This window comes from Phalacrocorax carbo, chromosome 1, assembly GCF_963921805.1.
Source record: "Phalacrocorax carbo chromosome 1, bPhaCar2.1, whole genome shotgun sequence".
In the NCBI taxonomy this organism is placed as follows: domain Eukaryota; kingdom Metazoa; phylum Chordata; class Aves; order Suliformes; family Phalacrocoracidae; genus Phalacrocorax; species Phalacrocorax carbo.
Window position 1 is genome coordinate 208,627,956 of NC_087513.1, and position 23,237 is coordinate 208,651,192.

The 23,237-nt window shown below is 41.9% G+C and overlaps 1 protein-coding gene across 4 annotated transcripts in view; it reads left to right on the forward strand.

Annotated features, from left to right (window-relative positions):
• The window catches only part of NOX4 (NADPH oxidase 4), a 119,798-nt gene extending 96,565 nt beyond the window's left edge, over positions 1-23,233 (forward strand). For all 4 annotated transcript variants that reach the window (XM_064441391.1, XM_064441392.1, XM_064441393.1 and 1 more), the window contains 5 exons: positions 2,987-3,106; positions 6,538-6,646; positions 7,236-7,304; positions 9,341-9,441; positions 14,402-23,233. In XM_064441391.1, coding sequence (XP_064297461.1) covers positions 2,987-3,106; positions 6,538-6,646; positions 7,236-7,304; positions 9,341-9,441; positions 14,402-14,522 — 520 coding nt within the window. In that variant the 3' untranslated portion in view covers positions 14,523-23,233. The remainder of the gene's footprint in view (positions 1-2,986; positions 3,107-6,537; positions 6,647-7,235; positions 7,305-9,340; positions 9,442-14,401) is intronic.
• The last annotated feature ends 4 nt before the right edge of the window (positions 23,234-23,237 follow it).

Below are 23,237 nucleotides of genomic sequence, written 5' to 3' on the forward strand. Positions count from 1 at the left end.
CAGATAGAAATATTTTGCAGGCCAGATGGGTCTAATGGGCCACAAACTGGAGCAGTCTGACCAAAATACATATTTAACTGAAGGTTGTTTCTTAAATTTCTGGCATGGAATTATACACTGTGCTTGACTGGTTTGCAGTGACCAGATCTAGTTTTGCATGTTTCAACTCCTGATCATGTCAGTGGTATTCAGTGGCATTCAGACTTCCCAGGAGTTGCTTAGTCCCTTCTGAGATCAGACATACATACATACTTCAGATAGTCCTCAAGTAGGCTTAAGCGCAATTCTGCTAAGTGGCACCCCTACAGTATATGACTATTGTCACATCCACTGTGATAATTTCTGGGAAAATCTCCTTTGCTAGCTTGCTTTTGTTTTGTTTGCTTGTGTTTTCCCCCCAAAATGTTGGCTTTAAGTCTGTATATCCAAAGGTTAGTGCTGGTTGTGCAAAATGCAAGGAATTGCCCTCAGGCGTATGCTTATGCCCTGCATATCTTTAGAAGCGATTCTCCAGATTTTACCAGCTAGGCAGGATCTGATTAGGGTAACATATGTGTAAGAGGTATGGCAGGAAGGACAGTGGACCCCAGTTGCTGGTCTTCATTATCCAGAAAGGTTTGGGGTTTTTTTCCCCTAACTGATCTCCCCAAATTAGATCTCTGTTGGCATATACATCTGAGACCCATTACATTTGCGGACTTCTCTCAAAATGTCCCCTGGATTAGATTCATTTCAGAGTAATGACCTGCTTCCCTACGTTTCCCCTGTTGCTTATTTAAATAAGAGATGCTCCTTTACCTTCTCAGTCAAATGATAGGGCAACATTTAGAAGATTTCTTAAAGCAGCTGCTGCTGCACTCTGCACCAGTAATGGTATCATTTCATTAGTGGAAAATAAACCCTTGTTAAGCAAATGGGGTATAAAGTGTTATGTAACAGGAAGCATTTAATGAGAAGATACTTAAAGTTGTGTTTATATTATACACACATGTCCAGTTAAGTTTGTTTTGGCCCCATTGTGCAAAATAATTTATCTCTCCTAAGTTAAGAGTGAATTTGTTTTTCTAGTATTCTCATCATGCTGGTACTAACATACCTGACATTGAAAAGCTTTGATATTCTCCAAGAGAAGATTTGTAGAATACTGTAGTGACTTCAGAATACAAAGGCAGAAATAAGAACAAGCATATATGGGTTGCAGATTGATTAGTTATGAGCATCAGTGAGGAATTTTGGTTATTTAAAAATGTCTACTGCCAGCACTTCCAATGCTTTCTGATGATGGCTGTGGGTGCCCCAGTGTCTTCTCCCTCTTTCCAGGTAGGACACCAAGAGCAAAGAAAGGAATTTATAAGACAGGGCATAGTTAAGGCTCAGCCTCTTTGCCTCCAGATCCATCAGAAAGTAGGTACTTATCTGTGTTTAGATAAGACACAGTAGAAGAAAGAGACTAACATATGAGGAATCAAGATGTCAGCAATAGCAGAGGTCTGGAAGAAATTTCCTAGAAAGGACCATATTGGCCAAAGTCACCCAAACAAGACTTGATTGGTAAGATGCCAAGGGTCAGACCACAAAACTGAAAGAAATGAGACCAGACTGAGATCTTAAGTTACAGCTGAGACCCAGCCCTCAAGGAAAGAATGAGAGGGAGGGTTGGAAGACTTTGTCTGGGAAGAGACGTCTCCTCTGCCTTTAATTCTCTGGCTGATGGTATAAAGGAGAAGCTTATGTCCTTTATTAAACAAACAGTATGCCTAGCTTAGTTGCATAATAGTACCATTGTGTGTGTGTGTGTATAAAGATATATATATGTTGGAACTTTTGTGGATGAGTTTGATGTCAGTCAGCCGAGCTGTGAGCAAATACCTAGTCACTGAGCCACGGAATGCAGTGCTGGTCCCACCATACTTTGCTGTATTGACCAGTTACCTAAAATGTGGTAATCCAGTGAGCCACTCATACACAGAATAGACCTTGACAAAATGTAGTGTTCAAGTTCTCTTCATAATAGTTTCAAAAGGTGAATCTGTTACTGAAGTAAGATATGCAGTTGGTATTCCATAAGTAGGCTAGGGGGTATGTGAATTTTATTAGAGATATTACAGCTGATAAATTTTGAGCTACCTATGGATGACCTTGGTCAGACTTTCAGCAGTGTAGGAAAGATTAGGAGGTCAAACTTTTGGAGATGCCTGAAAGCCCATTTTTAAATTATATTCAACTGACTTTCCAGCAGTATATGAAATATTAAAAATGTGTTGGAAATGGGACTCAGTCTCCTAAATGATCTTTAAAAACAGGTAGACAAGACTGTTATAAGAATGAGAAGTGTGAGTTAAAGAGGTAAACTCAGTGGGTTTTCTGCCTCTTCAGATAGCCTGTATGATTGGGATAGATCCCATTCCCAAGGGTCTGGATGTGAAGTGAAGGATTAGACAGATGTGAATTTGTTCCTCTCACTCACTGCAGGATTGATATATGTCACCTCTTCTTCATTCCCCGTAGGCCCTTGAAAAGCATTATGAGAAGCCAAGAAAAATAGATTTTAATACCCCATTGTCCATCTCAGCTATTTCTGATGTTCGAGAGGTGAACCTCCTAGGCAGGGCTAGCCAATTTCTCTTCCTGCTTCTGACCCACCAAGCGGTTTTTCTTTCCAGTGCAGCACTTTCTTTGCCTTCTAATACCAGACACAAAGGGCAGTCATAATTCAGTCACCTCCACCTGTTTGATTAAAAAATGGCTTATCTAATCATGGAAAGTGCCAAGAGATTTCATATAACAGTTTTTCATGCCCCTTTTACGTTTCTTTCTCTCCACATAAAGCTTTCCAGGAAAAAGGTTTTCATATTCTGCATCCCAAGACTAATAAAAAATTAAAACAATTTCTTTGTGGGATGTTAATTCCAGCCCGATTTTCTTTTCCTCTCTTCTCTGATTCTAGCAGCTTCCTCTAAAAGTGTTCCTTTTGCTTTTTCTGCAGACTGTATGTGGATGGACCTTTTGGAAGTCCCTTTGAGGAATCCCTGAACTACGAGGTCAGCCTCTGCGTGGCTGGAGGTATTGGAGTTACACCATTTGCATCAGTACTCAACACACTGCTGTAAGTGAGCTTAAGCCTTTTAAAGCCATTTCCCCCCAGTTTACCATATGTCAGAAAGACTTCCAGTGTATGAATGACTCCTTGGAGAGAGGCAGTGGACTGGGATGTCCCCTGAGGAGTATTAATCATCTCATGCAGGCTTTATAACCCAAAGAGTTGTGGCAGAGTTGTGCCAGTAATGCACCTGAGCTGGAACAGTGTCGCTAACCTTTATAGCCTGCCACCAGCCTAGCCTGTAATTAATGTAGTCACAGCCCTTCAGCTAGACTTGTTCCCCAGGCTTAGATGAGGCTATGGACTATGTAAGTTTTCGAGAGTCAGGAAGTTGTGACAGTCTTTCTGCTGGAAATGCAGGGCCAGCTCTCCTGGTCTGTTTGACTTCTGTAAATGTGTAAGCTTAAGGTTTTAAAGAAAAGGGATCAACTTGGATTCAGATAGTATTTGGATATTTAACTCCATTTGAAAAGTTTAAATTTTAGGTATGCCTTTTTCTTTACATTTTTCTTCTTCTTTCTCTTTTTTATTTTTTTTTAATTGAAAACCTTTGACATTCTATTCAGACCAAACCTTTCACCTCTTGTTTCCCTGTCACATTGGCAACATGGTTCCCATCAAATCTTGTGCTGTGTGAAATAGGCTTGCTTTTATGATTGCTATTGATTTATTTTTTTTTGCTAGATTATTGCCTGAGAGCTCCAGTCACAGGTTAAGCACCCCGCTTTCACAGGCACTATATAAACAGCCAACCAAAGCAGCAAACATTCCCTGAAGTCTTGAAAGGCTAGCTGGCTTTGAGAGGGTTTTACAGTGCACATCTGAAGCATTTGTTCTAACATGAACATGCCAATAGCCCACTGTGACATGAAAGTGAAGTTAAAGCCTGGGCTTCAGATGCTGTGCACGTTCTTCTGTCCTTGATTGGGCTGGACCTGACAGTGCTGAGCACTTCTGAAAATTATCAGCCCCACTTGTCTCATAGTGCTGCAGCCCTCAGAGACCATCTTGGGCTCCCTCATTTTCTTTTCCTGAGAGTGTATTGATCATCCTTTCAAAAAGAGGGTACATTTTCGCTAAAAGCCTGGGGCCCAGGAGGATAAGATGACCATTTTTCTCGTGATGGATTATCCTTGACAGTGCTTAGTAAAAATGTCACAGATGATAATGATGGGCCAACAGGAGGTAATGAGATGTTTGCCTCTACCACTGTGTTGTCAGAGGCTGTAGGAACTTGCACAGACACTGCTGTAGAAGGTTAGTGTCCAAAAGCTTTTGCAATGTCCATTTGTCTGGATAAAGCCATAAATGGCCTCTCAAGCAGCCAATCCCATAACCTGCCTTTTTAGCCAATCTTCCCCTTATGCACTGTAACATTATACAGGGGAATCATTCTGTGATCCTGGGAAAAAGTAACAGTCTAAGCCTGCTTTCCTTCTCAGTATTTGAACATCAACAAAGAACTGGTTTAGTGGACGATCTGCCTGTTGTCTTTTCCCTGGCTTAGAAGCAGAAATTGGCAGGTGCGAACATGCAAACTGCCTTACGATGCCAGCGCTGCAGAGCAGCGGGGGCCAGTCCTGTTGTGTCAAGGACATGCAGGTCTGGGGGAGGTCAGAAGCCTGTCGACACAGTCATTTGCTTCCTGCTCAGTTGTGTTCCTGTCGTATGTACACAATTTAATTCCTGCTCCTGCCCTTCCCTCCACTTAACTGTTGAACCCTATGCCCTATTGTTAAGCAAATACAACTTACACCAAGGAAAGCTAGTGGCTTTCATGCAGCAGGGTCTATAAATAATGGCAGTTATTATGGGCAGTGGTAGAATAGAAATCACAAGAAGTGTTATATACATGTGAATTTGGTTGTAATGGGGAATTTCAACTTTATTGCATAATATATCCTGCTGGAGGTAGGCCCAAGCATATGTGCCTGAGGTGCTATTTTAAATCTAAGCATGACTTGTTTCATGAAGTCTTACAGTCCAGCCTCTTTATCCAGCTGCAGTGTTTCATCACCGAGAGTGGTGTTTTATTACTGAGCTACAGCCACTCAATACCAAATGCCTTGCATTTTTCTCTTCTTTTATCCTTTCTTTGGTGAAAGACACTTATTTTCCCTGCTACTGCTTCTAGTTATCTTGTCACATCTGACCAGATTGTGACCCTTCCTAAGGGCTTGTCTTAGTATAGGCAGTTAGAAAAAGATGGAGGAAATCCTGCTCGGCAGGTCAACAGTTTGCAAAGAAAAAGCCTGAAATCAGGACTTGAAAGACACTGTGCCTTCCAGTCTTAGAGCACTTTTTTTCTCTCTGTGGGGAGTTTCCACAGAAGGCGAGTTCTCAGCCCCTACATGCGGCTGAGAACATCTCCATCCTTGCTCCTCGGCATACAGTGGAGGCTAGGGGTATGGGGAGGTAAGGCAGTGATTAGAGTCATCACTTAGGTAGACCTATTAATACAGTACCCTGGACGGATATGCCAGCAGCCCTAGAGTTTGAAAAAATGAATAATAGATATTGTGCGATGTATCATGAATCTTTTCAACTGGGGTTGGCTCCTGGGGTTAGCATTTGAAGTTGGGAGGCTATGGCCTTCTCTGTCTGAAAATTATTTTAGGAGGAAAAGAAGGAAACAATCTGTGCACTGGCTATTTCAGTGATCAGAACAACAGAAAACAGCATTGGCTAACTAAGGAGATACTTCCTGGATATTTGTGCTCTGTTTGAACTCATTAATCATCAGGATTTTTTTTACTTCTATTTTCTTTCCTAGTTCATTCCAGTCCTTCCTTTCTGCTATATTTGTGTTTTATTTGCATAAGAAATCTGACACGAGAGTCCTGTTTTAATAAATGCAAAGCCAGAATCTGCCCATGACTGCACTCTCCCCACCAGCATTTTCTGAGGACTGTAATATATCACACAAGTCCCTAACACAATGGAGCTCTGATTTGATTTGGTCTTTGTGATTTTGCAAGAGTATTAATTATAATCAATCAGAGCCTTTCACATAGAAAGGCAGAATAAAGCCCTGACATTACTGCATTTGTCAATATTTTCCTCTTATGGGTCGCTTTATAAACCTAATAAAGAATTGACATAATACACTTGAACTTAGAATGTCTGCTTTTCTTTGAAATAAAAGTTTGATGCATGAATCCATATTTGCGGTCCAAATCATCTGCATAGCTGACAGATTCCTAATGTGGAAACAGTATCTGTGAAGGTTGTTAGCTCTGTGCTAGAGATTTAATATTCTCAGCATGATAACAGGGTGCATTGGTCATTTCAGTGTCTGGTGGATCACAGGATGAAGAACAATTTAACAGTTAGCTTCTAGTGGGAGTTCAGGTTTCCACTAATAAATATAAAGCATCTTAATCAATGTTTCCTTTTTAAATTATAATTTTTAATTACCCAAACATTTTATTTTCAAGTGACGGCTGGAAATGCTACAAGCTGAGAAGACTCTACTTCATTTGGGTGTGCAGGGACATTGAATCTTTCCGCTGGTTTGCAGATCTGCTCTGTATGTTGCATAACAAGGTAATGGGTGCTTTTTGGAGGGATTCTGACACCTTAATAAATGCAGGGTGTGTCCACACCACACAACTGGCATGCTATAGAATAAGGCATCCTTGCTCAAAACAAGCATGCTCCAGCAGTACGTCTGCTTGGGCTACCTGACCCAGCGCCTGTTTATTCTTGGAGCTGCACAAAACAGTTTGAGTATCTGTCACCAGTATTTCATTGCACAGTGTTGCCAGGTACCAGGAGTTTGGATGCTTGTCTGTGAAAGTTACAAGATGGAAGAAGAACGTGCAAGCTGGGGAGTCTGGGTGGCCTTTAGCCATTTGGCTAGTAGGCAGGTTGAGAAGGCAGGAGGATTTACAATTTCAGGTAGATTTTAAGAGCAGTGTAGCTTCCTAAAATAATATTTTCTACAGCATGATGTGCGACATTCTGGAGTGCACGAAGGGGTGCTAGGCAAGCGTATCTTTTTCATTAAAAAGCTTACTTCACTGATGCTGAAACACAGGTCTCCCAGGCACAAGCACTAGTAGGCACAAGTGACTTTACGCTTACATTAAGAGAAGGGATATTTTTTCACTAGCTGTTTTTATCATCCTCCCAGCTTTGGCAGGAGAATCGACCAGACTATATAAACATCCAGCTGTACCTCAGTCAAACAGATGGAATACAGGTATGTGGCTAAATGCTGTTTGTAAACCGAACTGGACCTTGGGGTAGTAGACAATGCAAACTGTCAGTCAAAGGCAAAAGGGAATTACTGCAGATGGTAAAAACAGGAAATGAGGCCATAAACTCAGGTGACTGATTCATTGCTAGGACAAGAAAGCAAGTCCATCCCCACAGCATTAAGAGAATCTAGTCTAGTAACCTTAACTTGATTAGATGTGGGCAGAAATCCACGTCTTCCTTTTCTAGGAAAGAGGTCCTTTCAGGCCAGGCCACAGACCAGACAGTTGGCCGTGATTTATGGGAAATCTGCATCATTTCTGGGCGAAGAATCAAAACAGAATAGTTCTAGGCGCTTGCAAGCTCAAATCTTCTTTTCAAATAAATATTTTGAGAGAAACTAGCTATTTTTAAAAGCTTTGTATTTCTTTGCCTCAGATATAGACAAAAGTTACAAATCTCTTGATGCATGAGACTGGAAATTATACTGAACCGCCGATTGTCATGTATTACCAACCCCAGAGCTGGGCTAATTCCTCAGATCTTGGCATCTCCCATAGCTATTTATGCTTATGATCTTCATTTTACATTATTTAACACATGAGCCTAGGCCTGGTTCTTTACCCTGCTGCGTCTGGAAGCTTTCCATTGACTGCAGCGGTCCCAGAACCAAGCCTAACAATTAGTACAAAACATGAAATGCAGTGAGAAACCATGCCCAAAGGATTTTGTTCTGCCTGGTATCTGGTCGAGACAGCATAATATTCACAGATCTGGTAGGAACGCTATCCAGTAGTCTAAATAATGTGATAGCTACAGTAGTTATGAACAGTACTCCACAGATTTAAAGCCTGGATGATGTATGTCAACTGGAATGGGGTGCTTGAAAATACCTAACTGGTGAACCTGATATGCAATTGTTAGGTTAAAATGAAAACCTGAAGCAAGAATGCATTGCAATGACACAGCAAGACTGTAGTAATGTCTTTCATGCAGTTACTGAATTTAAAGTCAACTTTGTTTTAAGTCTTTCTTTAAAGTCACTTTTCTTTTGTGGCTGTTGGACAAAAGTGGCATGAAATACAATGCTGCTCGTGATTTCTCAAGGGGGAGTTAAACTCAACTCTCCATTGCCATACAGCTTCTCTGTTCACTGATGTTAGTCCAAAGTGCTGAGTGCTACCCAAATTGGGGCAGTTCCGCTTCACGCTCCCTTTGCTCAGAAGTAGCATGCCTGTGTGACAACAGGGAGCCAAGACCACCCTTCAGCAAATGCCTCTTGAATATAAAAGGCCAACAGAGGATGAGTTAACCAAGGCTCTGTGTTTGCACTGGTACGAGCGATGTTTCAGGTCATTCAGCAGTGGAGTGAATCTGCTGGCCTAGATAAGATGCAACTTCTATCTTTCTATCGCATTAGGACAGAAAACCAAAGAAAGCGAATGCCTTGCAATGGAAGGGCATTTGACCTTATCGAAATGCTGGTGAGTTAGCACTGCTGGAATGGGTTGGGAACCATCCAGGGAGCAGTTTTGGCTGCTTTCTGCTGTTACGGCAGCTCAAGACAGCTGGCAAACTACTCTCAGGGAGAATTGTAAGATTTCCCTTGTTACTTTTTCAGACCTAGTCATCTTAATAGTTACTCGTACAAAGTTAAAAAAAGACTTCAGACAGAAACATGATTTTTGCATCAGCAGTGTTTCTTCCAGCTTAGCATTAAAAGCCAATGGGGGAATGAATAATAGGAGCGTGGTTATTGCTTTATGGCTTAAATAAATTGGTTTAAAAGTAATGGGGAGATTAATGAGCAGCTGCATGAGGAACAATCTATAACGAACACCAAGGAGAGCCATTGAAAAGGCAGTGAGCAGAGGTATCGGTGCATGAAATGGCTGCAGTTTTAATCACAACTGTCTGATACTTGTGCTCAGGTTTTATACCTCAGCGATATTGTAAGTCAGCCAATGTCAGATATGGGAGCCCTGGGTGATATGAGGCAATTTGCAAATCAGGCAGAATGGAATTTTTTGTTTCTTGCAGAAAATAATTGGTGAAAAATATCAAGCTTTAAACTCAAGGCTTTTGATTGGGCGGCCCCGGTGGAAGCTTCTTTTTGATGAAATAGCAAAGTGTAACAGGCGGTAAGTACCAGTCTGCTCGAAGGATGCCACCCTTTGAAGGGTGAGGGTTATTATCTGTTTCCAGCTATGTTTGTATGAAAATATTTTGGGATTTTATCTTAGAGTGTAATGTTTAAGTTACTGATGTTGAAATTAGCTAATATTTTGCTGTGAGAGATAGCCTATACAAACTGAAACATTTTTTTACGCTCAGAACAGTTCATCTTTTTATGCAGCTAGGATGTTCAGTGGCCCAGAAGATAAAAGTAATAGATTTCCATCTCACTGCGCAGAGATTGCATATGTTTTTGTCCATGGCAATATCTTGCTTGCAACATAATCTGGTTTTATATACAAAAGTTGCATTTTTAAAAATTGTTGACTACTTCTGTAATTTTCATGATTTATAGTGTTGGTTTACAAACAGGATGCACAGAAGACAACTCTCACTGACCTGTATTGTTATTATTCAAAGGATATATTGTCTTCAGATATATTGTCTTTGGAGATCCCTGGCACTTTTTTTTTTTTTTTTAAGACCTGGCAATGCCTTTTTACTGTGCCAGGGAAATATATTATGGTCTGAAACAATACAATTGTAAACCAGAAAAGACACGCAATTAGACTATGGAATGTCTTTGTCCAGTTCCAGCTTTGTTGGCTGAGTATTTTACACCCCACTAGCAGTTTTCTGCTTCAAAAGCTGATCTGGTAGAAGGGATTGTGTGAGTCTTCCCTAACTCCCTTCTGGTATAGTCAGTGGGGTGGGAGCAAACCACCTGTAGTAGCTGTTGGTAGTGTTCCGGGTGCACCAGCCTGAGAGGTGCTCTCATGATCCCGTTCCTCTTCCGAACTTTCCCTCAAGAACATTTTCTCCTCTCTTGCACTTGCAAAGTGAGCATCTGCCCATGGCTTATTGACTCTCCTCTTCTGAGGCTGCATAAGACTAAAGGACACAGCCCTGGTTCTTGAGAAGTACTGGGCACCAATATGTGTCGCAGTTGGCAGCGTTAGCAAGCTGGCTTGGATTCAGGTCCTAAAGGATGCTGTGGACAGGTCCCTTACCAGGATGCCCCGAAGACTGCTACAGAGGGACATCCCTAGTAGGATTCTCACACTGTGAAAACAAGTGTCACTTAAAGAAGGGTTTTGTAGTAAAGAACCATGGAAAAGAAAGGGAAATAAAGAGGTCAGAGAAGCCAGTTGACTCTCTGGCTCAGAGTCCTCTGCATAGAATAGTGTTGACCTCTTATGCTCCATTCTAATGTCTTCTTTGTTTAACTGTGTGAATGCAGTTTTAAAGATGAAAAAGATGAGGTTTCTGCTGCTTCCTTGCAAGACTGTAAGTGCACATAACATAGATGAAGCTATTAGTGGTAGTCATACTTGCTTTTTCTTTTGTGCTTTCCGTCGCATTACTCCTAATTAGACTTCAAGTACCACTTCCTCTGCTTTTCCACATTAGGTCTCTAAATTGTGCCACCATTTCCAAACAAGGTGTCTTTTAGTACCTAAATAATGTTCTGACTTTTGATTATCCTGCAGTCGCTAAGATGTAAGCTTCCTCACCCTTTATCACCCCTTTATCACGGTTTGTAGATACAGGTCTATATATCTATAGATACAGTTGCATGTAACATGACAGATGGTGGTGCGGCGTGTAACTCAGCTATCTCACATGAACTTACCTGTTGTCGGTAAATATTCTCCCTGTTTCCCTGGACAAGATCGGAACTTCTATTTTTTCTGTATAGTCCAAGTCTTACCATTTCATGGTCTCCTAACTTTATTTCAGTTCTTATTCCTCAGTAACTTACCATCTAAATGACCCTGCCGCAATAGAGACACCAAAAAAAAAAAAATAAAGCAGGGCAACCAAGTTGTTTCTAACATCTGCTGCCAGTGTCAGGCTCTCACATGTATTTGCAATCATCCCCTTGGGCTTGTTTATGGGCAGCCAAGATACTTTCCACTTTTTATCTTGTGTTTTTAGTAAAAGCTGCGCATAAGTAAACATGCAGCTGGCAAATCTCTCATGGGTTTAGCCATCTGATTGGTTTGTGGCTTGTGAATTGTTGCTGTTGTTGCTATTTGGGTCCCAAATAAGCAAAGTGCATTTGTAAGTGGCTGAGCTTTACCAGACCTTCAGAGCGTGACATGGGACAGCCCCAGCATCAGGTTCCCGAGTCTGGACTAAGAGGAGCAGACGCGTGCCATCTACTGTTGAAATTTTATATGACATCCGTGGTCCCAAGGATGAGCACTGGGACACTTTACTGAATAAATTATTGGTCCTGGGGTTTGTGCTCCCTTTTTGGGGATGGAGCAGCAGCCTTGTTTCTGGTCAGTTGTCTCCTGGATGAAAAGCTGATGCCATGCCTTGGCTGCCGCGCTTTCTCAATTTCGCTTAGTTCAGATGGACACATGGTTTTTTCCAGATGGAGACTGACCTTGAAAAAGACATGAATATCTGTAGGAGGGGAAGGTGTGGAGCACCATGATACATTTCTTGTGCCCTGTAAAGGAGAAATCTCTCTCTAGGAAAGAATATGAGATATAAAACTGGAATATTTTAAGTCCTGACTATCCTCTTTAGGTAGCAAAGTATTTCACCTCTCCCTCACCTCTTGCTGTTCATAAAATGGATGCAATACATGCTGACCAGAGGAACACTGAGGAGTTATTTGCTTAACGCTCTGAATGAGTAAAATCCCATATTAATGTTTACAATTATTAGAACAAAGAACAGCCTATGACACGGTTTTCCTAATTATAAACATGTTAGTGGTATTTAAAAGATTTTCAGACATGCCTCAGCAATACCTAGCTGCCTGTTTTCATCTGAGTAACCAGATGAGCCATTGACCCACACAAGTGATAAGCAGTTAAGGCCCATCATCTCAGGGTAGTAGCTGCCTTCAGCTGCCTGCCTGCTCGTGTCACTGCCACCAGGCAGGAGCCAAAGGAGGCAGGGAGGAAGGTATTGCAGGCAGGGAAGTGGAAGGTGTAGGTGGGGGAGGACATGGGGCATGAACTGTGGGAGGTGAGTGGCACATGGAAGGACATCCAGAATAGATGCTGATGGTGGGTATCCCAGGAAGGAAGACTGAGAGCCTCTGGCTCACCGCATGGGGCAGTGGCTCAGCTGGGTTTCAGGAGACCTTCCCAGTCAGCCATGGGTCTCTTGTGTGACCTTAGGTAAATCATTTAACCTTTCTGTGATTCTGTTTACTAGCCAAAAACTCTGTGTGCCTTGGAAGAATGTTGCTGGGATGGGAATACATTAGCAGTATGTGCTGCTTAGACATGTCTGTGCTTTGGAGGCTATATATATGTAGTGAAAGGGAGAGAGACAGACAAACTCTTTGGGGTTTATTTGTCAGTTGTCTGTACTAATTAGACTAATGAAAACAAACAACATTAATTCTCTCAATTAAATACACAGTAGAAAACAAATTCTTGCTGGCAGCTTATGCACCCTTTTTCTCCACTGTGCGCAGATTAGCAGACGTTCAGGTTCTGAGGCTCTGCAAGTGCTGAGCAATCTTATTTGAGAGCAATGAGCAATAGTGTTCTCATTATTTCTGCAAATCCAGCCACCAACATAACACCTCTTGCCATTAGAATAAGTACTTCCAGGACAGCAAAATTTAATAGTTATACATAAGGGTGAGAAAAGTATGTTATTAATATTTGCCATGGGTTGATAAGAGAGATGATGTAATTGAAGGCAGCGTTGTAGGGTGCCGGCACAAGGGCACCATTGCAGTTACCTGCATAACTTTGTGATGCTTTTTGATGTTTGAGTCATCACTTGCGCTGCGGTGTCGCTGTGCACTGGTGCAGCATGGGCTGCCATGCTATTTGAGCTGCTGCATAAGACTCATACACTTGAAAGTATGCATCAAAGATTTCTTTTCTTATGTGTTAGTTCCCTTCTCTCACCAAACACATACAGAGGCAGCTTTAAACTGTGCATTTGATTATCCTGCATGTGCTAAGATATTTTATATTAAATAGTTACTGGATAAAATACTGAAACAGTCCTGGAGGCAGGGACCAGAACTCCAGTCTCCAGCCTTTTAGCAAGTGCTGTAGATCATAATAGTTAGAGCCATGTTTCCTCTTCTGTGCTCCATCTCCATCCCAGTAAATCTTTAAGATCTTTCTCTGTAGTGGAACAATTTCAACAGGAAGATGAAGAAATTTTTTTTCATGATGTAGAAGAGACAGCACCGCATCCTCTTTCCCTGCTCCTTCCTTTCCCTTCTCATCTTTCATGCTGTATGAGTGTGAGTCTGACTTATAGCCTGTGTTTAAGGTGAGCAGAGAGCAAAGAGCTGTTGTCGGTGGAGTGGTGTGAAAAAGTCAGGTTAGCTAATGTACCCGGGCTGGTATCTGTGGACGATGAACAAGGATCATATTCTGTGTTTGGCTTTTCGTAAGATTTTACAATACAGCTGTGGAAGGAAAGACTGCATGCTAATGTGAAACTAAAGTGGTAGAATTATTCTGCTGCTGCCAGAAATAATCATGGGTTAGTAGTGCTCTGTTTTCATTAGTGTAACAAATCACCGCTAGTGAGTAGATCTCCTGCTGGTGTAAATCACGAGTTACACTAACGAAGTCATTACAGTGAGACACATTTTTAATAAAAAAAGTGATGAATAATGGAAAAAATTAGAGTGGGAAGTCATAATTATTCATCACTTTGTGTCTTGGGATGAAGATGAGGCACTTTTTTTCTAAGAGTTGTCTTAGTCAAATAAGTAATAGCGCTTTTTGTGGGGATACCTGGGAGAGGTCTGGTGGCTTCAGTAATACTAACTACATGATCTAGTGAGCTGTTCTCACCTTAAGATCTACGCGAAGTTGGCTTATGTATAATACGGTGAGGCCAGAATCCAGTTCTGTCTATCGTTAGAAGTTACTGTTTATTTACAATAACATAACTTTTTCTCTTTTTTTTGTTTTTTAACAGGAAGACCATTGGAGTTTTTTGTTGTGGGCCAAACAAAATCTCTAAGATACTTCATAAACTGAGCAACAGCAGCAACTCTTATGGGACAAGGTTTGAGTACAATAAAGAATCCTTCGGCTGAAAGTCTGTTGGACTAGCAAGACTGTCTAGAAGATAAAAGTGCAATTTTTTCTTTGTACAACTTAAAAGTTCAGCAGTGGCTTAAACAGACAGAAATGTACCAAAGAATAGCACGTATTTTCTTATTTATGATTATTTAAGTCTTTGGAAAATGATGGGCACAGCAGTATACCAACAAATAATAAGTGCGTATGCTCAAAGCCAAATGCGCTCGCACAATATCTGTGGCAGCCGTGATTCTTTGGAGTTGTTTCTGTTAATTAAAAAGTGCAGAAGCTGGGGAGAGACACAGTTGCTTTAAAAGCTAATGGAAGAAGAATCTTTGGAACGTTTGAACTTCTTCCGCTGCAATCCTCTGAAGCTGGATCAGTAAACCAAACCCCAGGTTAATCCAAATGACAAAACGTAGCGTATTACAATGACCTATTGCTTTTGTTGGTATACAAATCTCATGGCTTTCGGGTGGAAATACTCCATATTAAATATTTTATACATTGCAGGATCGGGATTCTGTATTTAAAATATAGCGTTACTCTCACTAGTCTACTTCTGTAATGGATGTGAAAATTCCCACCCTGAATGGAAGAGAGGGTGGAATACGGGGAAAGATGTAAGTTGACCTGTGGAAAAGCGAGCGCAACTGTGTAACACCTGTGGGCAGCCTCTGCCGTGATGTAAATCACAGCCTTTTGGCAGGCAAACAGCTGTACGTGAAGAACTCTTTATCTTGCATCGACTCAGCATTCAGTGAGTTTGCAAAATAAGTGTGATTTATGCGGCCAGAAAGATGGAGCAAGAAAAGCAATTAACAGGAGCAGACAGGATATGATGTTTTATTATACCACATGCTCAACGTGGAAGTTGCACTCGTTCTGCACTCACATGCCTTGAATGTCAAGTACTTCAAGCACTCAGATTCTCTTACCAATTATTTTACAATGCAGCAGGTTGAAAACCCATTTTAGAGGTGCCAGAGTATGTTTGGTTGACTGTGACCCTTTGAGTACCTTCCCTGCAGTCATACTTGTTTGCCCTGGTGTCACTGAAAGCAGGATCAGGCCAGTGGCTTTTTTGCATCATGTGTGCAGATAGAAACTTTGCAGAAGCTGCAGCATGGTTTCAGTATGTTCCAAAGGGGAGGATCTGAAACATCCAAACTGAATCTCCCCTTCCCTTCTCCCCACAGCTGTTTTCCACTCTGCTCATTGTTGCCATGGAAGGGCTAGGTGTTGAAACAGGCACTTTAAAACTTTTTGGTTCTGAGATGCAGCCTTTTTTTCCTCCATCCAATGGCTGATCCAACTTCCTAAATTTTTTTTTTACCCCTATTGCCTTATTTTGTTGAGAAGACTTTTAAGCAGCGTCAGGCACTTAGCTGGCATAAATAGGCACCATTCTGGTGCATCTTAATAAAGCAGCGTTGCTTTACACTTGCTGACAACCTGCCCCTTAATCTCCAGCAAAAGCTTGGGAGCAATATCCTGTAGTGTTTGCAGCACATGCAGATGTAAGATGGCTCAGCATCTCTCATGCCCATGGTTCACCTGTATTTAGCATAGTGCGTTTGATTCAGTTTACAGCTCTTCAATGATACCTTTTTTATTTTAGTAGGAAAGACACTAATTTTCAGCTCGCAACAAACTCTGTACAGGGGTCTGCAAGTATCAATATCAGTGTTCAGAGGGAAGCATTTTTCTGGGAGGTGGTGTATAGGCATGTTGTATGTGTAACTAGTGAAAATGAGTTTGGTCTTTGCCTTGGCAGCTTCTGCTCAGGAGTTGCCCTCAGTGGAGCAGCAGGATGGAGGCGCAGCAATGAAGCCATTTTGAGACTTGTTTCTCAGCGTTTGGTCTTTGCACTGAAGTTTTACCTCTGGCTCTGCCCAATTTGAAATTCAGAGAAGGAAAGAGCCAGAAATGGACATATTTCAACTGATGAGAATTCTCAAAGTAGCCTAGAGGAGAGAGAAGCCAAAACAGAAATGCAGTGTGAGATGGGAGCCTACATTGCAGCTACTGATTCTAATTTTTTTTTTTTTTTGGGGGGGGGGAGGGGCTGGATCATTATTTTCCCATTGGATCTCGTTCAGCCATCACTGTAAAACTGGGGGCATGCAGAAAAGCATTAGATCCTTTTTAGTCATTAGTATTTCTTTCTAATAGTGCCTCCATGGGCTTTATAATACACATAACACTGATGGCAAAATGCATAGATATCAGGTATTGCCAATACTACAGGCTTTTTTGTTGGCTGCCAGTTAGCTTAAAGCATGATTAAAATAATGACTGCATCTATTAGCAGTTGGACTCGATGATCTTAAGGGTCTTTTCCAACCTTAATGATTCTATGATTCTGTTAACCACAGCCAGACAGTGATCTTTTTCCTCCTGTTTTAGGATCTAGTATCTAATGGTTTTTAAATACAGTTTAGAAGTCATCTAATCACAATGTTATTTGTGGTTTCAACGTCTCCTTTCTGACAGATATTGGTTCCGTTATCGTATAACGAGCAGCTGGTTCTGGGGTTAGCTCTGTGCTAAAACAGATTATATTTTCTGGCTCAGCTCCTATATAGGTAGTGCCTTATAATTAAAATATTAATAATAGTACTGTGCTCTTGTTTTCCATTGCAGCAGGAGCTGACACTACATGTAGGCATTGTTAAATGGCTGTCGTTACATCAGGCAGTGCTGTCAGAGCAAGATGCAAGCAGAGCCAGGGTCTCCTCTTTTTATCTTTGTCCTGTACCCACCTCGGCTGACTCACTTGTAAAACAGGCTTGGGACTGTCTACCTTTCTGGAGTGTTGTGAGGCTTAATTAATGTTTCAGGATCACTTCAGTGCACCTGCAGTGAAAAGGTCTGTCTAATTGCTGTGCAACTGTATTTGTGTTTTATTTTCTGTAAAGCTTCATCTGACCAAACCTCTCTGCTGTTCATATGAGCAATTGCTAGATCAGGTGAGGGTGAGTTTGGGGAAAGGCTAAAAGTCTCAGTTGCTTCTTTCCTTTTCCCTGAGCTATGCTTTTTAGAGGAGAAAAAAGTTTAGTGACAGTGGCTTGGCTTCTGGAGTGGCAGATGTTATGGTAAACACAGTCTTTCAACAGGCTGCATTGTCCTTGCTGCTTCTGAATATGTCTCCAGCTTGCACAAATGAGCTGAGCCCTATTTTCAACTCCATAGCTTTTTTATCTGTAAGCCAAGTGTACAAGAAAATATAACTGTGCCAGGCAAATAAGTGAAGGCTGACAGCACTTAATTCCACATTTACAGATCAAACAGATTTATGTAACTGAATGTCTCTTTATGCTTTAAACTGAGTCCTGTAAGTGGGTCTGTTGTAAGTGTCCTGCTGGCAGGGGAAGGATCCGACCGTGTATTCTGCCACTTCTCGCTCAGTCTGTCACAAAACTGCAGACCCCTCAGTGTTTGCCCAGTGGGATCTTTGTGTTTTATTCATCATAAAAGTTTCAGGACTTTTGTTTAAAACAGAAGTGTTTTCATGCCGTGATGGAAACCAAGCCCTTTCTCTGCAATGGGAATCCAGCCTTTGTACAGCGGTGTGAGACTCGGGGCTTTACCCAGCTAACAGCTGGATTAATCAGATTTACTTGAGAAGTCCTACTCCCTGAGACTACGTGTGTGAGTAAATGTTCACTGCCGTAGCAAAGGACTGCAGAGGTGAGCCCTGATGGAGCGTGGGAAGGCCTCATGAGGAGCGACCTTCACCCCTGAAGTCTGCAGGACAGCCTGTCCCTCCGTGATGATTCCAGCCCTCAGTTTGGAGCAACGTTTCCCTATTTCAGCATATGGTACTAGTAGCTTGTGAGTTCTTCCTTGGTCTTTTATCTGCTCTTCCAGCAGACAGGGCTGAAAGGCATATGAGAGGTCACTACACAGAACCTTGAACCTGGGCTGGAGGGAGCACACCCATGCGTGCACAGATGCCTAGCTGGTGACTGCACTGCTTAGGGTAGAAAGTTGAAGCCAAATACATTTTTCTGCAGAATGCCAATCATTTCGCTGCAATAAACTAGAGAACAGTTGCTGTGAAGGGAAATGAGATAAACCCTCTCTCTGTTTAAAGACTCCTGCCCACACAAGGCTGATGTGAAGATGTGTATGAAAGCACTGCTCGCATTCAGCTTCCACTAGCACTGCAGCACACACGCACTGCATCCCGATCATGGGCTTACTCCCTCAGCACTGAATCTCCATCATTTTCCATGGTTGCAGATCTTCACCTATCTTGATAGCAGATGTGTCTTGCAGGTGAGAGAAATACTACATATGCTTGCATCCATGCACGGAGCCTGATATAGCATGGAGCAACCTGTGAGCATCCCTTGCAGCAGTGCAAGCAAGTGCAGTCTTTGCTTCTAATGCTTCTAGCACATAGATGAGAAAGTGATTTGGAGCTGGCTGAGAAGAGGCAGGTAATATGGGTGGCAGACCAGCTGCATTGGGAACAGTAATTCAGCTATAACAGCCTAACAGAGCAGAGAAGTAATGGTTTGGTGAGAAATTTGCTTTTAGAACAGCTGCCTAAGAGAAAAGCCTCTACTCAACACTAACGCACCAGGTCATAGTTTCAAACTACAAGATGTTGCTTGGAGAAGCAGGCAGGAGGCTAACTAGTCATTGCCTATAGCAGTTCAAGACCCATAAGTCAGAGAAGAGACATCGTTATTAAAATACAATGTTTACTTGTTTAAAAAATAAAAGGGCTTCCAGGGAGATTAATTTTCACTTCAGCCTGGCAATCATTTCATCAACATGCCAGTATGATTTAAGACAAGCTGGATCTGTTCTTCTCTGGATTATGCATCCGATTTGTCTGCAGATTTCCCACCCCTCAGAAATAAAACCAGTTTTTATTGTTTTAACAAAGAGGATTTAACAGCAAGGTTTCATCAGAATGCCACTGTTGCCCGTGCTGAACTGAGCTTTTCTGCAATGAATGTACATTTTTCAGGGATATCTATAATACAGCTGATGAGTGAACTCTGAATGGTGATTTGGGGTTTGAATCGTCTCTGCTGCTGGTGTATTTCATTAAGGTCACTGTAGTGATACACTGGTGAAACACATGGAGCTGAAATGAAACTCTTCATTCCCAGAAAAAGCCTGATATTTTAGTGCCTGTACTGAGGATAGTAAATCCCAGGAACTCTGGAATTCCTTTGTAGATACAGTAGATTGATTAGGCAGCATCTTTTAGGGTTGAACCCTGAGTTCCCTGCTGGACTGACATGCTGTTACACAAAGGTAACAGCAAATTCAAATCAGGAAACAGCGAATAAACAAATGCTGCTCCTTAAAGGGCTGGATGAGTATTTGTGAAGATTTAGTATCCTGCTGGTTTTATGATCCATGGCATAAGAACGGTGGGATCTGTTCTGGTACCATAGAGTGCTGTGCACTGCCTCTGATGTTATGAATATCTCCAGACTTGCAGTGGATGCTCACGGTTTGCCATGCCTGAAATGTTATATTCTCTAGAAGGATCATATTTGTAAGAGAGAGCTTCTGGAGCCTTGCTAACAGCAGTGGATCTGCCCCATTATTATGGGGGCATGGAGAGAAAGCTGGAGACAGCCACCCATCCCAACTGTAGATTGCCTGTTTCCAGAGCCCCTAGATTTCTGAGGACGTCAGACCTTGCAAAAAAATATTCACATGCTGTCTGCTTCTTCCTGACAAAGTCTGTCCATCGCACAGCCCAAAATCTGCGCCTTCTGCACAACGATCTGTACTGTTACGCCAGGACGGAGAAGCCGAGAGTAGCTCCTGAAGCTTCAGGTAAACTGCTGTCAACGGAGGAGCAAACCAAGGAGGGCAGGAGAGGCTGAGGAATGCCAGCAATGAACAGGATGAAATATTTCAAACATGGGAGTGTGACATTCTTCTTGGCTTCTTACCTTTAGAAATTACAAGCAAGCCCTATTGTCTAGATGTGGATACAAAGTCTCCCTGGGGTTTGAGAACTAATATATGCAAAGATATTGCCTTTCTATGCACAACTTTGTGCTAAAGCACAAAAGAAAACTAGTATATTTTTAGCAAACACCTTGGAAATAAGAAATTTTTTTAAAATAAATCCACTATTGACTCTTTTGAGTTAAACGGTTTCAAAAAACATCTACTTCTGTTTTGCAGCTTCCGGGTTGGGAATGGCTTTACCTGTTAACTCCTTTTCACCAAAATACTGGAGTGTATAGTTCTCTGTGCTTTCTGTAAGTAGCTCTGACAGTTCAATAAATAAATTTTGTGTTCGTTGCTGCTGACCCTAGGTAAGGACAGCCTTGAGGATGAGAAGCAGTGTTACATAAATGTCTAGTGTACATAGCAACACTGAGAAGAGAGATGCTGCTGCATTGCTTTTGGTGCACCAGTCACACATTGAAATGCTGTCATTGCAAGGTCACGTTGCTCAGCTCATACTCTACATCCCTGGGGAAGAAACTTGGATGAGAGGTGGGGAGGAAAAGCAAAAACTTCCTGCTTGTGCTGTAACCAAGAATATGTTCATCAACAGCAGGGCATTTCTTCTGATTTCAGAAGAGCATGTCATTTCTTTTTCAGGGGAAACTGATTCCCTCCTGGCACTCTGCAGCAGTGTTTGCATGTTAGAAATGTAACAAAGTGATAACATGTTGCTTCTGAACTGAGTAAATAACACCTCTGAGCCTTTTCTTCTCCCTTTAATAATCTGAGAGAAATACAAAACACCAGCAAGCATACAGAGTGGACTGTGTCCTGAGCTGCACTCAGTGCAGCCTGGTTAGGCATGCTGCGCAGAAACTCTGTGAGCTGCTGGGAAAAGGAGAGGTTTAAGGCAAAGAGGAAAACAACTGTTTTAAGGAGAAACACAGCAGTGATACATGATCTGTAGTCAGAAGCAGGTCATGTCACAACATTGGCCATTACATCTTTGTATGGTGCTGAGTCAGAGCCTATCCTAAAGGTACACTTTGGCATCAGGGAGAGTCGAGGCCCCTCGGATTGAATCTGCAATGTGAGTTGAAAGCAGGTTTAAATGCAACCAGGTGAGCCACCTGTGTGCACTTTCCAGCTTGAAGCTCCAACCTGTCATATCTGAGGGCGAACTGTGTAGACAATGAGGTTGTCTGACTCTTGAGTGCAGTCTCAGTTGTGTGGCTAGCTGAGGGTATGGACATACCCTCTGTATTTCTCTAGCTTTGTAGAAACACATTGTTCAGGACCTGGGGTACAGGGTGTGTTATTGTGCCACATTAGGTGTTAGATGCTTGAAAGCATGTACTGTCTAGAACAGATGAGTGAGGTGAATGCCAGCTTCCACTGACAACTGAATATACCCTGACCATATCTGCGCTAGTGTTCATGCAGAATAAATGGCAAAATCTCTGCAGAGAAGATACAAGTGCTGCATTTTTCCTTTATTATGTCAGAACAACATAATTAACTGCTTAAAAATATTTGATAAGAACATGAAGATTCATGTATGGCATTATTCTATTGCTTAAGCACTTGTAACTGTTTGATATGTGCCTCTGAGAAAAATATAATGCCCCCAAGAAGAGCTTAAAAACATGGCTGAGATGCAACTTGGCAAAGGGTCTCCACCTGATAGTGAAGTATCATTGTCTGTTGGAGCTGGATGCATTGGTGCTTTCATTAATCTCTGTCTACTCCCTCTTCATGGGAGATGAATGGGAGCTGAGCTTTCAGATCCATTTCTTCCTCTCTGCATGCCTTAAGCCTTCATCTAGGTTAGAGATGTGCCCTAACCTTCGGGTGACTGGAAACAGCCTCATCCCTGTGTCTCATAGTTCTCCTTTTCTGTTCTCTCTTCCTCCATAGCACATGTTGTGTCAAGAAGCTTCTCCCACCCCCTGCTTCCCTTAACTCAGGAAAATGCCACTTTGGGAAATGCAGAGGTCCTCAGTTTTAATTATAACATACACCAGCCCTTATAGCGCTCCTAATGAGCACAAACCAATGGGGGTCTTGTAGTCACCTTGATTAGCTTTAGAAAAGTGATGGTTTGCATCATCCCAGTCCTGGCGATGGTTTTTAGAAAGAGAGGAGGGGCAGTGCTGCAAGGACAACTGTGTACAAAATGGGGAAGAGCCATAATAGCAAAGATTATGTAATCTGAATGAGAATCAGGGATTTGCTTTGGTGAAAGTCTGACCATTTATGGTCATCACTGAAATTAAGTCATGTTTCTGCTTTCACACGTAGGCGTTTAAGGACAGTGGGCAGTGATGGAAAGGGTTGCTTTTTTCAATTACATTCTCTATTTCCATGTAGCCTCTAGTTTATCAACTGCATATAAATTCCTCCTTTCACTGATTAAATATTTCCTCGCATGGTTTCTTTGCTTCAGGGAGCTTGAGAGCTCATTGTTTATAAAGGGAAAGAAGAAGGATTGTGCTGTTAAGCAGACAACTCCCAATACATATGTTCTGCTCTGCATCTTTGAGAAGGAGGCACTGATGCTGCTGTGACTGCAGAAGGGCAGAGTTTTCACCGAGATTCAGATGTGACCAAGAACCTCTTCCAGGATGTATATGTTGATGAAGCTCTGGGCTTATTAATTAGCTTTTTCTGAAAGAAGCCTTAGCCCATATGCGCCAGGTTGTGAAACCCTTATTCCCATTGAGTTTTTCTCTCTCTCTGTTCCTTCTAATCACTTACAAGAGCAAATTTGAAGCAGCACATCTAGGTAA